At 33.7% G+C, this 18015-nt stretch overlaps 1 protein-coding gene across 6 annotated transcripts in view; it reads right to left on the bottom strand.

Moving 5' to 3' along the window:
• LOC136032143 (ras-GEF domain-containing family member 1B-like) overlaps nt 1-18015 on the bottom strand; it is a 316559-nt gene that overhangs the window by 29797 nt on the left and 268747 nt on the right. For all 6 annotated transcript variants that reach the window (XM_065712317.1, XM_065712313.1, XM_065712316.1 and 3 more), the window contains one exon: nt 11033-11263. In XM_065712317.1, coding sequence (XP_065568389.1) covers nt 11033-11263 — 231 coding nt within the window. The remainder of the gene's footprint in view (nt 1-11032; nt 11264-18015) is intronic.

An 18015-nucleotide genomic window follows, 5' to 3' on the forward strand; every position in this document is an offset into this window, starting at 1 on the left:
CAAGGGCTGATAGTTCAACAAAGGTTTGCTATCCATGCAATTTCTTACAGATTAGGTCGGACAGTCCCAGGAGAACTGAAAACCCAGTTCAAGTGAAAGATTAAATACTGAAAAGAGTTTCCAGATGAAATTAAAAAAAAAACAACATCAAAGTTAAAAAACGAACGAAAATTATCGTATCAAGCCCTTCCTACTTCCTACCTCCAGATAGGGTCACCTTGCCGGAAGGGGGAAGAGGGGAAGAGAAAACAAGAGAGAGAGAAAGGGAGGGAGGGAAACAGAGAGGTTGCAACACGTCAACTTTTTTACCGAATAAACTGTGTTTTCTAGAAACTAAAAGATCCAAACTTTCAGGAAAATTATAATTGCCTATTTTTATAAACGTAAACCTAGAATTGTCTAGAAGGATCATCGATTCTTTCCGAAGTTTCTCATAAATTTCGTACCCGATAAAAACAATAAAAAATAAATTTTAACGTTTCTCTGACTTAACGAAAGGCGAGGAAGTTTGGAAGATGGGTTTTTTTTAGCTAATCTTTCGGTTCATTAAATTATGAAATCACAGATTGCTCAAAATTTGTAGGAAGTAGGACATAATTGAAAAATTATTGAGTTTAAGTTTCACTTCATTTTTACCCTCAGTGGTGACTGTTATTTTAAATTCATAAAAAACGCAATTTCGAGTCGTTACCTCCCAAAAAATACTCTTTTCCGTCGATAACCACCTCCTCTTATCTAGATGAATTACTTCTTTTTTAAGGACAGGGTTTCATTTTAAAAAGGATGAGTTCGTATTGGACTTTGTTCCACGGATTTTTCCGTAAAACAATATTAAAGTTTGTAGCAAGCAGCCAGAATTCAATATTAAAAAATTCAATATCAATATTGAAGTTTGTTGCAAACAGCCAGGGAAATTGATATGAGAGGAGACTCGAGTTCGTCTCTGAGAAGAAAAAAATAACAACATCTAGCGGTACCGAGCAAATTCATAAAGTAAATTATAAAAACCTAATAAAAACATTAATTTTATTTTATTATCTGTTTAATATGCATTGGCTCGAATGAAAAATAACCCTCTTTTTCCGAAAGGCTTAAATGGTTACTTGTCACGCGGCTTCCTCCCTTGAGGAGTGATGACCCTTTGGGCAAATTTTACTCAGGTAATTAGCCCCTCTTTTCCAAAGAAAAAACAAACCGCTCATGTTTCTCATGTTTGTTGCTAAATGTTACATCAAAGATTACTAGTTGCAATGATTTTGGGACACTGGTAGAAGATGAAATTTAAGCTAATATCTAATAATAAATGTAATAATAAAAAGAAAAAACTACTTTCAGCGTTACATAGCAGACTCATAACATTCATTGTATGTAATATGAGGTCTAAGGAAAAGACAAACTTTATGAGTTACAGTCACAGGAATTATAAAATTTTAAATAAAAAGTCGCTGTAGAGGTAAGAGTGTCTTATTTGGCTGAAACACCCCCCAAAGAATTCTAAATCCAGCCCAGAGGTTGATGTACTGTAAGCAGGACCATGTCCGGAATTTTTTTTTTCGGGGTGTGTTTCACAAAAGGATTTGTTTCAGTGGATTTTTACAAAAATCAAAAATTTGTTTATATTCATTATTGTTACGTTTTTACTAGTTGGACAAACATTTTTTTTTGGGGGGGGGGGTCAAACACCCCCCTGCACACGGCCTTGAGCGTAAGAAAGATTTTTAAGTAACGGGCTTTAGCTTGGTTTATTGTCTTAGATTTGAAAATTCTTGTCATAAACTAAGTGGCATTACATAATTGTTGTCTGAGAGCTTGAAATAAACTAATGCTTTTTCTGAATGGTTTCTACGTTAAATTGAGTAGCTTCTCGTCCGGCAGGTCTTTGCACTTAAAAGTTTGAACTCACAACCTACAAAGATATATGTTATATATATGTTACTGTAAATATCCGAAATCTGGTTAATGTCAACATTCACCGGTGAATGTCCGAAATTCCTTTTTCTCTGCTTGGATTCCATTAGCTTTGCGACTCAGCTTTTTCAGTCTATGATGGTAAAAGTAAAAGTTAGGTTAGGTTCGATTATGTTAGTTTACGTTAGGTTAAATTTGGTTATAAATATCAGAAATGGGTGAAAACCTAACATTAGCTAACCTAACCCAACCTAACCTCACTTAACCAAACATAACATAACCAAAACTATTATGTCATCATCAAACCTTGCATTAAGTTGAAAAATTTGACTGACAACGCTGACTAAATCCAAGGAGAAAAAAAAAGTATTTCGGACATTCACCGGTGAATGTCGACATTCACCAATTTGCGGACATTCACGGTAACATATATATATAAGCATTCGATTCGGGGAAAGATTGGCAAATATTACATACCAAATCATATTAATGTTATTGGCTGTTTTTTCTTCCAATGTCTTTTTAATTTGCAACGCGTCGAAGATAGGAGTCATAAAGGACACATAGGCATGTTTGCGAACATTTAAAAAACTAATTTCCGCGAACTATCACAGCTCAAAGAATTTTGTAATCAATGAAAAACAATTCTAAAGCCTCAGATGAACTTAGTCAGATCAACTTAGATCCGTAATTGGAATTTTCATTTAAAGAAAGCGTTTGTTGAGCCTTTCGATATAACTGATCGGTGCTCCACTCTGTAGTACTGAACCGTCAGCGACACTAGTCGTTTTTTTATTCCTTTTGAATTTATCCTTGAAATAAAAAAAAGACTATTAGCCTGAGGCCGGACGAAAAACATATCATTCCTGAAGACAAATTTAGCTTTACCACCACATAGGAGGCGATAAAGAGTGCAGCCTTGAATAGATTACGATAAAGGAGGACCGTGTGCAGGTAGTTTGGCTTCAGGCGATTTGTTGCTGTTGTGAGTTATTAGAAGGATAGTAGTAGTCTAGAAATCCCTCAAGATTATGTATCTTGACATGTTTGGTTAACAAGGTACTATGATCTTAACAAAACTTAAATTCGTTCAGGATGGGGTTGGTCATGTATGGTATCATTTTGCTACATTTATAAAGGGGAAGGGAAGTATAGCCTACAGGGTGATTAGGCTAGGATGGGTTGGTCATGTGAAGAGGGAAGTAAAAAAGATGATGAGGCTAAGCTTCCACTTTTATCAGTTTCTCAAACTCTTTGGGATGAGTAGTTAAAACAATCACTCCTTTTATTAAACCTATCATAAAGCATCAAGAATCATCTCTTATCAGTTCCTCATATTACAGGATCTGTCGTTTAGTTTATTACCTATTAAACAACCATGGTAAAGCTAAATTCGTCTTTCTTTTCTTTACCATTGAACTACGTTTACTTTTCATACATTTTTCCTTTTTTCTTCGTAATTTCCTCTTTTACAATATCAACTTACAGGTCAATCCACAAAGTTCGGCGTAACGTTTGACTGACAGACTTTTAACAAATACCGAATTTCTTACATACATTGACCAAACACAAGCTGCACTAAACGTTGGCATTGGAAAAGGAAGGGACTAAAGAGCTTTCCTTGTTTCTGTTCTGGGATGGTACCAATAAAGAAAAAGAAGACATTTCAAAGGAGGGTAACAGAATCAAGAAAAGGTCAGATTTGAAGGATGCTAAAATTTATTACAGTTTCAAAAGTTTGTTAGTTAAATTATGAAAGAAAAACTATCTTCTAAGAGAGCTATTGAGTTTTAGAAGAACATTTCCCTATAAATTTTCTGAAGTGACAACATCCTCGTTTCAGGGATGTTATCATACATTCCTGTTATGTAATCATTTATGCATCTCCGTATATATATGTATATATGTATATATATATATATATATATACATATATATATATATATATATATATATATATATATATATGTATATATATGTATATATATATATATATATATATATATGTATATATTATTAATCGCTAGTTGGCCTGAATTAGGGTATCCTGTAGACATTTTGTGAGTTATTCTCTGTACTCGACAGCAATGCACTCAACAGCAAGTGAGTCGTAGCATCAATGAAGAAAGCAGCTTTGTGGCCTTTTAGATTTCTTTATTACTATTAAAATTCCCTGACTTATTTAAGCCAGACCTTGACAATTTACTTTTTAATGTTGATCAAAGCAGAAGAATGATCAAATACGTATTCAAGTGACTGCATTGTTTATTAATGATTTACAATATGATCCAGGGCCTTATCGAGGATCTTCTCAGGGGAAGGGGTATGAATTTTTTTACCTGTATTTCAAAAACCAATTTGTGAACCAGAGAAATATTTTTTAGTTACTTAGAGTGGGAAGCTCTCAAACCAGGTACTTACCTCCCCCGAATATGGCCCTGACCCAGGGGTGGATGCAGCCCAGATACAGATCAAACTGAGTGACTGATAGACACCGAATACCTCAATTTTAAGCTGTCTCTTAGTGTTTTTTCTTATCAGCAGAACCTAACTTATTAGAGAAATGGACAGCACAATCTCTGTAGAGCCAATCTACATTTTACCCATCAAAAATCTAAATCATATGGTACCAAGTTTCTATATGAAATTGTACCCTCACTTGGAGACGAGCAATATAAGGCCTCTGACTTAATATAATAATATTAAACTCCTTCCTTCTAAAGTATATCAAATAAAGGAAACTTAATTTGAGGAAATGAGATTCGGGGAACTGAGGCTATATTCTTTTACTAGACAGAAATTTATAATACAAAGAAATGAGCTACAAGCAATTTTTTGAAACGGGCCAGTTATTATCTATTTTATTATTTGTTTTATTTTACATCTACATATATAAAAAATCTAATTTATATAAAAAAAAAAAATCAAAGTCTAATAAAAGATATTCGGGAGTTCAAGGATATCACTGCAATGTGTAGAAACTAGATTTTAAAAAAATGCCACTGCAACACCAGCAATATCGCCCTTTTCTTTTGGTTGCCACAAAATAGGCATCAGTGATGAATCAGCCCAAACCCCCCTAAAAACGAAAAAAAATAAAAATAAATAAAAAACTATAAAAAAACTACATGAACACTAAAAGTCTAAAAGGATATCTTCCTTTTCTTGATAAATGTGAGAGAAAAACAGTTTACTTCTTATCGCATGAATTCATATATAAATAAATGGAGTGGCATTTATTACTTTTTGAGAAGCTCTAAAATGAATGAAATTAGTTGTCGTTAAAACTCAATAAATAATTCCCCTGACTTTATTTTAACTGTTTGCAAACAGTAGTAAACATGTGCTTTTGAGATTCAGATGCAACTGATGCAGCATCGCAGACGTGTGACCACAGCTTAGATATCAATATACAGTTATGAAAACTCCTATCTTCCCCATGAGAAGCTTTTGGTACAGAGCTCTGAACTTGGCGCCTCCTCCAAGCCCTCGCTCTGATGCATAGATCGTACTACAGCACCATAGGCGGGAACGCAATTTCGTTCTGTTGCATACACATCTTAGATACCAACCTTGGTATCTAAGCTGTGCCGCTAGTATCCTGTCTCCAGCCGCTAGCATCGCTACCGCGCACTGTGTCCCAAAAATAAATCGAGTTTTCATAACTGTATTGGTATCTAAGCTGTGCGTGTGACTGATTTATCTAACGGTCTTCTAGCCTTCATTCGACTATATGCCATTCAGAAATTACGTTATTCAGTCTTCAAATGTTTAGCCATCAATACCCATGTCTTCAATTAGTAATTCGGCTGAATTAGCCATTCGGTCACGTTAGTTTGGCTGTATGATATTCAGGAATGTCAATGTTCTGTTTTCAATTGTTTTGCCATTTGGTTAAATGATATTTAGGAATGTCGAAATTCTGCCTGTAATTGTTTAACCATTCAGAATTTTGTCTTCAACAAGCCATTCGGCCAATTTGGCTTAGTGACTTGACTGTGTGATATTCAGGAGTAAAAAAAAATAATGTCTGCAACTCTGGAGCCACGGGGAACCCCTCCAATCTGAATTCAAGATTAAATTAAAGCCATACCCCCCAAATAAAAAAGAAAACCAAAAGTAGCCTAAAAATTCACCCTTATACCGTATTTCTGATCCCTATACACTTTATCAAGATGAAAAGAAAAATGAATGGAAACGGACTTGCATTTTTGGGTAAATGGAACAGATAAGGGCGGTGCCTTAGTTTTTTTTTTTCTTCAGGATTTCAATTTTAAGGAATTAGATTGTTTCCAGAACTCATCAGAGAATTCAATTCTTTTATGAGGCGTTAGACAACAATAAATGAGAAAAACGAATTTATTCCTTGCCCTATCCCTTTCTTCTACTGACCAAGATGAATAAATTGGATTACTTCTTTCTCAAGTTTCCAATTTGCAACATAACATACCGAAAATATAAAAGATTGCACAGTAGCTTCTGTTAAGTAAAGTAGATTTTGAACGTTTAAACCCCAAAACTACTTCACCCTTTAGCAAAGCCGAATCCAGGATTTTTTTTTTGAGGGGATAAAAAACTGTGGAGGGGATACAAAAAGATTGGTGATTATAAACGTTCTGTTTGTGCAAAAAATTCTTTGCATGTGTTTTTGTTACTTTTGTACGATTCAGACAAAAATTTCGGGTAGGAGGTCGTATCGGGTAAACTCCCATGGGACATACCCACTAGTGAACTATATGTTTTCTAAATAAACGCACTTCGAAATATATTTAACACCAAATATGGCGTTGTCATATTTTTTTTTTTTTTCTTAAAGAAAGATTTCGTTTATCAGAAATAGATCTTTTCCAGAGCCCGGCTCACAATTTAATACCTTTATACACCTTTAGGCGTTCAGCCACCTGGCGTTTACTCCTCCCCACGGAAAATACCCCCCCCCCCCCCGTGGAAGAAAGGCTTTCCAAATTTGATGATTTTATTTGAGCTTTGTTTTTTTGTTTTTTCAGTAGGGGGAAATAATTTTGGTATTAATGCATTATACGCCACTCACCCCAGTTTACGCTGTTTAAAACTTGAGAACCAACCGGTTTCTTCGTTAGTTTCTTTCAGCTTAGCGTGAGACAAGGCAAGTTGCTCCTTACTTTCAGTTGACAAAACTTGTTTTTTTTTTCTCAAGCAGAGTCAATATTTTTGTACTAAAAGTGTTTAGAACTACCATTGTTGATGTTGGGTTTTTAAATTAAATTCGAACCGGGCTAAATTAAAGCGGATTAAATTAAAATAACAAGTGTTTTTAACTGAAAGGAAGGAGCGACATTAAAACTTTAAACTAACAGAAATTATTCCGTATATGAAAGGGGCTGTCCACTCCTCAACGCCCCGCTCTTTACGCTAAAGTTTGAATCTTGCTCACAACTCAAATTTTTAGAACAACAAAAAACTTTAGTATAAAGAGCGGGGTATTGAGGAGGGGACAGCCCTTTCATATACGGAATAATTTCTGTTCGCTTTAAGTTTTAATGTCGCTCCTTGCTTTCGGAAAAAAAAATTGTTTTTATAATTTAATTTCTGAAAGTTTTCGAATTAATGTAGGTTTTGATTTGGCTCACCGCATATAAATAACTAAAACGAAATTTGCATATTAGTTCTACCTTTTCAACTAATAATACCCTTATAATAGCCTAATTTTATTCTTGTTCCAGTTGTTTAAGAATGACTCCTGAATCACAAAAGCTGTTTAATTAGAATAATAACCTCTTTTAATAGTTTTTTAAAGTCTTTAGCGGCTGAGCAAGCCATTGAGGCGAGGCAACCCCCCTCATATACATAATATTTTCTGTTCGTTTTATGTTTTAATGTTGCTTCCTACTTTAAATTAAAAAAAAACTTGTTTTTCACTTAATTGCTGATCATTTTTTAAATACGATCGGAAAATCCAGCTGCCCCTCCATGGAAAATTTCCGCAACGAAAAAATTCTCCATGGAAAACTCTCCCACGTAACTTATATTAGTAATGTTTGCGGAATTAATTCTATAAGGCATAGTAACAGAACAGCCAAAGAGGTCGAAACTCTTGATGAAAATGAAAGTCACAGGTTGAGCAATTCTCAAATGACTGAAATGAATGAAAGAAAAGATCTTTAAAAAATATATGTAATAATTTATATTTGTTTTAATTTTTAATGTTGTTCCTTACTTTCAGCTGGAAAAATCTTTTTTTTTAAATTTAATATCAACCGCAAGCTGAAGACATATAATATCTTTGGTTAATTATCACATAAAGATTATAGTTATGAAGCTGCTTAAGATTAAATTAAATGCTAAGATTGCCTAGAAAAGAACACAAACAAATTATTGCTTACAACGGCCATTATTTAACAAAATTCAAACTTTAGCGTAAAGAGCGAGGTATTGACGAGGGGTAAACTTCCACATATACGTAATATGAGGGGGTTCACTCCTTCTCCAATACCTCGCTCTTTACGCTAAAGTTCTAATTCTGTTCCAATTCTTTAAGATCGGATCCTTAAATCCGATTCTTACGATTTATCATTTAAGAATTTATTCAAAATCCGATTCTTTTATGAATTCTCCATATTTATTTATTGCGTATATGAAGGGGGTTGTCCCCTTCTCAACACCTCGCTCCTACGCAGAAGTTTTTTAGTACTTTTAAAAAAGCGTTATTGTTCTAATTAAACGGCCCTTGTGTTTCAGGAGTCATTCTTATAGGATTGGGACACAATTCAAACTTTAGCATAAAGAGCGAGGTGTTGAGGAAGTGGCAACCCCGTCCATATACGTAATAATTTCTGTTCTTTTAAGTTTTAATGCTGCTCCTTACTTTCAGTTAAAAAAAACTTTTTTTTTTTATTTAATTTCTGATCATTTTGTAAATAATACCAGGAAACTTGACCCCACCTCCACGGAGAAACCCCTCACCATGGAAATATCCTCTAGACAATTCAATCCCGGTGAAAATTTACCGCTTAAAAAGGGCACTAGAAAATTCACTTAAAAAGAACACTAGAATTTTTAATTTCCGTTCGAATGAGCCCTCTTTCGGTATTCTAGGACCACTGGGCCGATATGATCACCCCTGGAAAAAAAACGAAAACAAAAAACACGCATCCGTAATGTTTCTTCTAGCAAAAAATACAAAATTCCACATTTTTGAAGATAGGAGCTTGAAACCTATACAGTAGAGCTCTCTGATACGCTGAATCTGAAGGTGTGATTTTCATTAAGATCACTTGACTTTTAGGGGGTGTTTCCCCCTTTTTTCGAAAATAAAGAAAATTTTCTCAAGCTTGTAACCTTTTATGGGTAAGACTAAACTTGATGAAATTTATATATTTGAAATCAGCATAAAAAGGCGATTCTTCAAATATATCTATTGGTATCAAAATCTGTTTTTTTTTTTAAACCGCTTTTTAGAGTTTCGGTTACTATTGAGCCGGGTCGCTCCTGGCTTACAGTTACTTACAGGCCAAAAGTTGTGATAAAAAGAACTATCTCTTATCCCCCTACCCTTCTCTATTCTCTAGTTTCACATTTGAAGCTTCAGATAGACTACTTACTTTAATTGCTCAAAAGTAAATCTGATGTTTTTACCCCAAAACTATTTTATTCTCTAGCAGGGTCATTAAAAGTATTTAGAACTACCATTGTTGATTTCGTTTGATGTTTTCAAGATTACCGGTCGGTTTTTAGCAGTAGCATAAGTAGCAATTTGCTTTTTTCCCCAGGAAAAAGTGAACGAAACCTAGCAATTAAAAATACCGAAAACAAGATTGAAAGGTAATTTTTACAAAAAGATGTAAAAGCAATGACAGGCAAGTACTACTACTTATAACTCGTCGCAGTACCAAGCCGCCTGAGGCCAACACAACTACGCATGTTCCTCCTCTATCCCAATCTATTTAAATCCACCATCTTTACATCCTCCCAGGAAGTTCCCATTTCATTTAAATCCTTCTGTATGACATCCGCCCGCCCTAGACAAGGACGACCTGCTTTCCGTTTAAAAATCTGTATCAAAGCTGTGGTCGTAAAAACTTAGAAGGGAGCTCATTGGGCTGGAAATTGAAAGTTCTAGTTTCTTTTCCAAACGTCGAAAGTGAAGTAAGATGTATTTTTCCCCCAAAGAAGCTACATTCTTGGCAGTGTTTCTTTGCAAATATACAAGATAAAACAACACAAATGAATTTTGAAAATTCATAAGTCGTAAATACACAAGAGTGTTCACGGGAACAATAAGAGGAAAAATCAAAGGAAAAAGCAGATAAAGCAACACAGGATGGATGGAGTAGAGGAACGATAACATTAGCGATCACAGAATCAGACATAGGAAAATATACAGAGATAAAGGAATGAAAGAGCAAAGGAAAACAAGCACGAAGGTTGAAATGAAAAGAGGAATGAACACAGTATCGGAAACAAGGACAGAAATAGGAGAAAAAAATAGGAGACACAAATAAATGGAAATGGTTATAAAGGAAATATGGAATTTGTTTCCATTAATGGATATATTTTTTCACAGTAAACTGTATTTTTCAATTGTGTTACGAACAAATAAGATTATAATCGTAGTTGTAGCGGTAGTTGCCACACAGTAAAGATAAACGCAGTTCTGAATAAATAATGAAGAAAAAAGTATAGAAATAGATTCACGATCAGAACTTGAATGGCTACGATAAAGCTTAAGTAATTAAGTGATAAAATTAATGTATTTTTAAATTATTAAGGGAAAACCCAACTAATATAAATTTTATAAATTTTATAAATTTATAAATTAAAAATCAATCACAAAATAAAACAAAATTTAATTAACAACCACGGAATCAATTAAAAAATTAGTCTGATAAACAAAGCTCCAAATAAATAATAATGAAAAAAGTATAGAAATAGACTTGTCATCAGAACTTGAATGGCTAACCTAAAAGCAATTAAGTCATCAAATTAATATATTTTTAAATTATTACAAGATAAATCAGTTAAATAAAATTTATAAATGAAAAATAAATTAAAATTTCATTTATAGCAATTGAATGAAATAAGACGTCACAATTAAAAACAAAGGTCCAAACAGATAATAAAGACAAAAATATGTATCCAGACTCACCACCAACACTTGAGTGGCTACCATAAAACTTAAGCGATTAAACCACTGAATATAAGATTCCAAGTTTCTTGTTTTCTTCATATCCTTAAAAGAGGTTTCGATGGATGGATTTTCCTTAGCAAAGGCCTGAACAAACTCCTCTGGGCCAATGTAAGACAACCGCTCTAATTCGATTTGAGTCAAGTTCTGTGCTAATTCTAACGGACTTCCACATACTTCAGTTATATCCAACTGGAAATACAATATGATTAACAGCGAATAACTGGTTCGAACTGGCCACTAGTTCGAACCCTAGTAAATAATAGCACTACTAAACTGCCGAGGATGTCAAAGAGAAAGATTAACACAAAGTGTCCATACTCTGTCGAATGACTAAAACTAAAGATAGTAAGAGGCGGGAATTTGTGACTTTTTTTTGTGTCTAATCATCATTTATTATGATCTCAATATGGAACGACCCATTTAGGGGTGTAATTTGAAAATTCAAAACATGGTAGTAATATGCTAACACAGTCCTATGGTGGCGCAGTGGGTTTGATATCAGCTTGGGAATAACCAGCGAATAACTAGTGGCCAGTCGGAGTCATTTTGGAAAAAGCTAGTAAATAGATTAGCTTGGTTGGAATCGATGCTCGTGTCAAAACAACATTGCAAATTGACAAGTTTTTGTAAGTTCAACGACCACCCAATATAGTAATTAAGAAGGGAGTACATCCTACTCACTAAAGAGGGGCAATGGTCTTTCTGGACTGTAAAGGATATGCCGATGGACAGATTAAGCAACGTTTTCATTCTGTAAGGATTTTAGAATTCAGTTATAGACTGAAATCTGATTATTAAGTTATAGGGGAAACCCTGACTATGTGAAAATGCAAAAAATTAGTTTTAAGTTTGGTCGTTGCTCAGCTTTAATTAGCGTTTTATTAATTAATTATTCGTATTTTCGTTTTCAAGACCACGAGAAATGAGAGGGTCAGAAACTAGAAAACTGGGATCAAAAATGATAGTATGCACTTCTTTTCTGGAAAAAAAAGTGCCGGAATAAGGAGACAAAAATAGATACATAAATTTTAAAACTTGGTTTAGAAAAGTAAAGACAAGAAATTCCTTTTTCAAATTTTTCGTCCCTGTTTTCCAGAAAACAGATAGTTTTGACGAGCTATTAGTGATTAAGAACGGATGAGAATGCCTGAAATCGCCATAAACTTTTGAATTTAGTATTAAGCACATTCCCTTGCATTTGGAGTGGGGGTTCAGGGGCGTGACTTTCCCTTTCTCAACTTATTGCAAAAATGTCATGGTAAAATCTACCACTGAAAAAAACTAAAAACTTTCGTTACAAGACATTTAAAGGAAAAAGTAAAAAGAAAATCATTGATTTTTTAACTGTTTTTTTTTTTGTCAAAATAGTTACGACGTAGGCGTATTACAGGCATCAAAATTCACTGCTAATCTAACCACGATGCCGGTCGAGCGGCAACACTGACTTACAAATGTGACACAGAAAACTCTCGACTAAGTACTATACGAAATTACTCCCTCACAAAAGTCTTATTCGATCTTTTCGTTGATTGTACACTTCCATTCTTGTGCTGCTCCCCCTATTGTTGCTAGATCATTATTTACTATTTTATTGTCGGGTTTAAAAATAAATAAGTTAATAAAAATAGAATCAAACACTTTTTCACTCTTAACTCCATGCACACGACCGATAAATATCTAGTGAAACAGCATCAAGATTCAAAGCACTAAATGTCATTAATGACATTATGGTGCTTAATTTTTTTTTCATTCCCCTTCCCAAGTTATATCTAGCGAATGCCTGATTCCGGCAAAAATATATTCAAAAAGTTGAATATTTTTACGCAGGAATCAGGCATTGGCTCATAAAGATGAGTTTTATCCACTTCATACACTTGACGAAAGTTCAATATTTTCACAAATATGTTTTTATTACATTTGGCATGGATCTACTGGCAGCTTTTCAATTTAAATCTGATGAATTTTAATAGTATTAGATTAAAGGGATATTCTCTCAATAAGAATGGATCCAGAAAAAGAGAAGTAGTTAGAACCAAATTTTTTTAGTTAAATGAAACAGAGGCGAAATAAAGAAGAGACAAAAATTTAGTCAAAATTTTAGAAGAAACGACAAATTAATTAAAGTTTAGAATAAAGAGAAAATTTACATAAAGGTTAAAGTTCATTCTTGTTTTTTTTTTGTTTTTTTACATGGTGTCGTCAAAGGTGCATTTTTGCCAAACAAAATCGCCTAGTAAAATGCACTCAGTAGCAAATGAATGAAATGAAATGTTACGAAACGTTATAAAATGAATGAAACAAAATCTTAGCAAAATGAATCAGTTTTTCGAAGTATTGGGTGTTGAAAATGCAAGAATAGATTTTAAAATTAATGTTAGGAAGAGTAAGTCACTTATCCTAGGAATGATGATAATGGATAAAGTGAAAATATAAAAAGTAGAATAGTAGAAAGTAGAAACAGTAGAACTAAGATTAGAATACTGGAAGCTGTGGTACTAGCAGTGATCAAGCATGGCTCTCAGACGTGGGTACTGCAAAAATTAAGGAAGATTTATTTAACGATCTCAGAGGAATTGTCAAGGAATAGTAGTAGTAGTCAAAGACCCTTGAGACACCATATCCTTCAATGTGAACATTAAGCCTTCCTAAACATCCTTATCAGGAAACAATTTACGTTGTAATCGTCCCACTTTTCTTTATTTAATCACGAAAATGTCAATCATTCCAGGTAGTTAGAACAAATGGGTTTCTACTTGTATATGTATTTAAAGATCAAATCATGTTTTCTATTTTTTCTTTCTTTTCATCCTTTGGTAAATCTTGCAATCAATTTCGTCTTTCATGTTTACTCAGTTTTATTCGCATATTTCATATCTATTCAAGGATCTTTCAAGACCTTTAACTATGCAAGATTGACCTTTCTCACTTCTAACGCTTTATCAAGAGACTTTGCTTTCCACTCCTTCAAGGAACCATAATTTCACTCCTTTCCACTCCTTCAAGGAACGCTTTCCACTCCTTCAAGGAACCAATATGCATAGCTGTAACAGGCTAATGATTTCAAGATTTGTACAAGAAGCAACCTATGACCAAAAACATGACTAGATCAAACATTAAATAAAACTCAGTCGATTTATGCCCAGGCCATATTACATTCACACTTGGGGATAAAATCAAATTTACACGAGACTACCCCACCAGTTATGCGTCCCTTATGTAATTTGTTAATAGAATGAACAGTGTTCAAGTTTTAAGCTTAGAATGTATGATTGAGCAATCAAATTGAAGATTTAAACCATCGTTTTTGATGAAGGGTTAGAAAAGATGAAAGCTTAGAACAACACTTTTCTTAGCTGCAAGAAAAGATTGACGAGAGAAGAAATTGTGTTCGTAAGCAGTAGTTGGGAACAGAATAGTGTTGATTGTGCTTTTCAAACACATTTCTTAACATTCCAATTTTCCGCTTCTGTAATACAAGTCTGAAGTCGAAATCAAAGAAGATTATTTATAAATCATGGCCTTTTTTGACAGGAGTAACTATGATATGGGTTCGATGTTTTGTCTTTCAACGGAAATCCCACTTTCATACCTTAGACATTTACTATCCTTCAATTATGTGAGCCGAGTATGGTGAACTGATAATAGAAACATTTTAGCGTTTTAAAGAAACCAGCATGACTGACAGCAAGGCATTTACCCAGCAAAAGTAGAATAAAGAAAAAAAAGGTAATTTTAGTTTATTTCAATTTGAATTTTAATAAAAGTTAATGTTGATTTGAATCCAACACAAACTGATCTGTAAGTAGGATGATTATTTAGAAATGTTTTGTTCCTTTGGCGTTTTTGGTCCTTTATTTTTCGCTCAGCCTAAAGCAAAGGTAAAAAAAAAGATACAAAAATAAATATACCTAATATTTCTATCTAAGACTTTATGATTAATTTAATACTTTTTCTGGATAGCACTAGAAGACGTTAGTTCCTTTTTCTTAAAAACAAACTCCATTTTCCTGACTTTTTCCAGTTTCTCATAATTTAAAGCAATCCAGGCACCTTTTGCTAAAGTGTTTCATCCCCATACAAACGCAACAATAAGAGAAACAAAACAGTGATAGGGGAAAAGTCACTTCTTTAAAAACGGATATGCCGTTCAGCCAAAAAAAAATGTAAACATTATTTTTCAACTCGCCCTTGATCTAAAAGTATTGCCTCCATTTACTCTGGTCAGGGGATACATGGATATTTATAGCCTTGAGTGGCATTAAAGATAAAAGCTACAGGAATATAAATTACGGGAAAATACATTTCGCTAAATAAACCCTAAAAATAGAGATAAAAAAGAATCAAAATGAAACACTTAGGTTTCTGGGAAAGATTTTTTTTTGTAATCCTAAAGTCGGACAAATAGAGGACCTGCAGAGAGATTGTGTAGTCAAAGACTAGTCAGAGACTGATGACTTACATACATTACCATCTACTTTTAAAATAGCACAAAATACAGAAGTGGGCGAAGCCTTGACCATAAACTCTAGAAGCAACGGTTCTATCCTCCCCGCCAAAAGCCGCTCATGGAGTGGCGACTCTCTAAGCATGTATAGCTAAGAAACTGACACAGCTTTAAACTTTTATGCTGGCCTCGGGCGGCTTTGCGTAACGAGTTTCTTTTCTTTTTTTTAACAAGAGCCATTATGTCATATATCTCAGAAATAAACAACCAACGAAATAATTCCTTTAACGATTTTTTTTCTTTTCTCCAGCCCATCTCATTTAATTTAAACAGTAATCCACACATATTGAATCCATTTACAGTTTCCGTATTTAGTGTATTGAGTGTTTCCACGTCGTTATAGAAAAGCAGCTTAACATTAAGCGGTATTTCTCAGGTCTGGAATCAAAAGAGCCTCTAACTTTCCCGAAGAGGTTTTTTTGCTCCTAATAATCCCGATCCCTCGCTTCGATGTTTTCTGTTTTATACATTATTTTGTAACCATATTGCCTCGTTGATAATTTTTCACAAATTTCATTTAATACAATTCCTTTATTTTACTTTTAATCACAACAACTGATAACGCCGCCTTTACATTGTGTTGATCAACTTAGGATGAACCTAATCAACCTTACGTTGAAAAAGAGCAAGTTGTGAGAAGAATATGTCCCTAAGCAGCTTACCTCTACAAGCTGTTGGAAGCAGTAATCAAAGATACAATATGATATATCCCAACAGCAGAGTCAAATTGGTCAAGTGGCACAAAAAGTACAGCAAAAGAAAACACGAGAATAAAAATTCACAAAGACAATAAAACAACTCGACTTCCATTATGCATATAATTTACTATTCAAGTTCTCTTATGTTTATAATTATTATATATAAATTATATATTAGTATAATTAGCTTATTTTTATAAATAATATGTTTCAAGAGGTTTTATTTATGACATTGGAAAGGTATTCCTAAAATGGAGTTTAAAGGCATACACTATTAGGCATAATTGTATTCCCTTGCATTATTAAAACAATCTCTTAAAATTGATACTGGTGTTACTGATGAAAAAAAAAAGAAGAAAATTTGGTGTTGTATTCTATTGTTAATATAAAAGATTCTACAACTACCACTAGCCTATTGGCCTAATTTTTCTTTTTTTTTTTTTTTTTTTTAAATCCATACTCTTAGTTTTGACACTAATTAATTAAAAAAATAGGCCTTTGAAATGTTAGGCCTAAAAAGATACTTTTTGGAGTTGGGGCCTTTCAAAAACTTTCCAAAATCGTGTAAATTATGAGGCTAATACCAAGCGTGGTAGAAGTGTGCCAGACATGGCGCAAGGGGGCATGATATGGTGGAAGTATAGACACGCGTTACGAGGAATTTACCAAAAATTGAACCCACACTCGGCGGTAGAGAGAAACCATCCACTAGTTTTGGAGGGTTATAGCCCCCGCTTAGAAAAGACATCTGCTTAAAGTAGATGGCATATCCTACAACTATACCTTAGGAGAATCTACTTTATATAATGGATTATTTCGAGACTAAAGAAAACCTTTTATTTTATTTGTTGTTGACCGACAAGCAATGCTACTAATGCCCTTTCTCTCTGCTAGTACAGTTATATTTTCTTGTTTCTTTGCTGACCAAATGTTCAACGCTTTTAAGTTTTTTTGCTTGGAGTTGACCATGCCAAATATTTCACAGGCTAAATTTGTAATAAAGCGCCCAGCATGAGATAGCCACATTGCTTGGAACTGCGTGACATGCAATATCGCGTGAGGAAGCTTTGAGACGTGTTGGAGAACATTCAAATTAGGTGGCTTATTTCACGCGATTCAGAAGTTAATGAGAATTCACTATAGATTTTTTCTCTTCTTTCGCAACAAATCGGTTTGGTGTCTCTATGACAAATAAAAACAAAATTTCAAAAACCTAACAAAATTCTCGAAGTAGTTTGAAAAGTAACAAAAATGGGAATATTTATTCATAAGACATCGAGCCAAAGCGTAAATAATCGTGTCAGAAGCATAAATTGACTCCTAGAGCTAATTTTACTTATGGTCTAGATACGATCTGCTTAACCAAGTTTAGTAGGGGTATCGTGGTCATTCTTACCCATACTCAGGAGTAAGAAATTTGTTTCCAATGTTACTTCAACTATTACACAAACCAACATTTTTTTTTCGTTTTTTTTTTTTTGTAAATCGGACAAAATTCTTCCAAGAAAGAAAATTCATTTTGGTAGACAAATTGTCATACTTGTAACCCCTTATAAATGCACGATACAAACAAGAAGAGGACAAACCAAATAGAAGTTTAGTTTTTGTTTCTTTTACTGATTATTCTGTCTTCTTTTAAGTTTTATTTGATCTTTCTTTTTCTCTCTTGTACATTTGTGTGAAATACCTCACTTGTTCATTCGTGGCATAAAGGACCTATCTATCTATTCCAATGCCGC

The sequence above is a fragment of the Artemia franciscana genome, chromosome 10 (genome assembly GCF_032884065.1).
Source record: "Artemia franciscana chromosome 10, ASM3288406v1, whole genome shotgun sequence".
Classification (NCBI taxonomy): Eukaryota; Metazoa; Arthropoda; class Branchiopoda; order Anostraca; family Artemiidae; genus Artemia; species Artemia franciscana.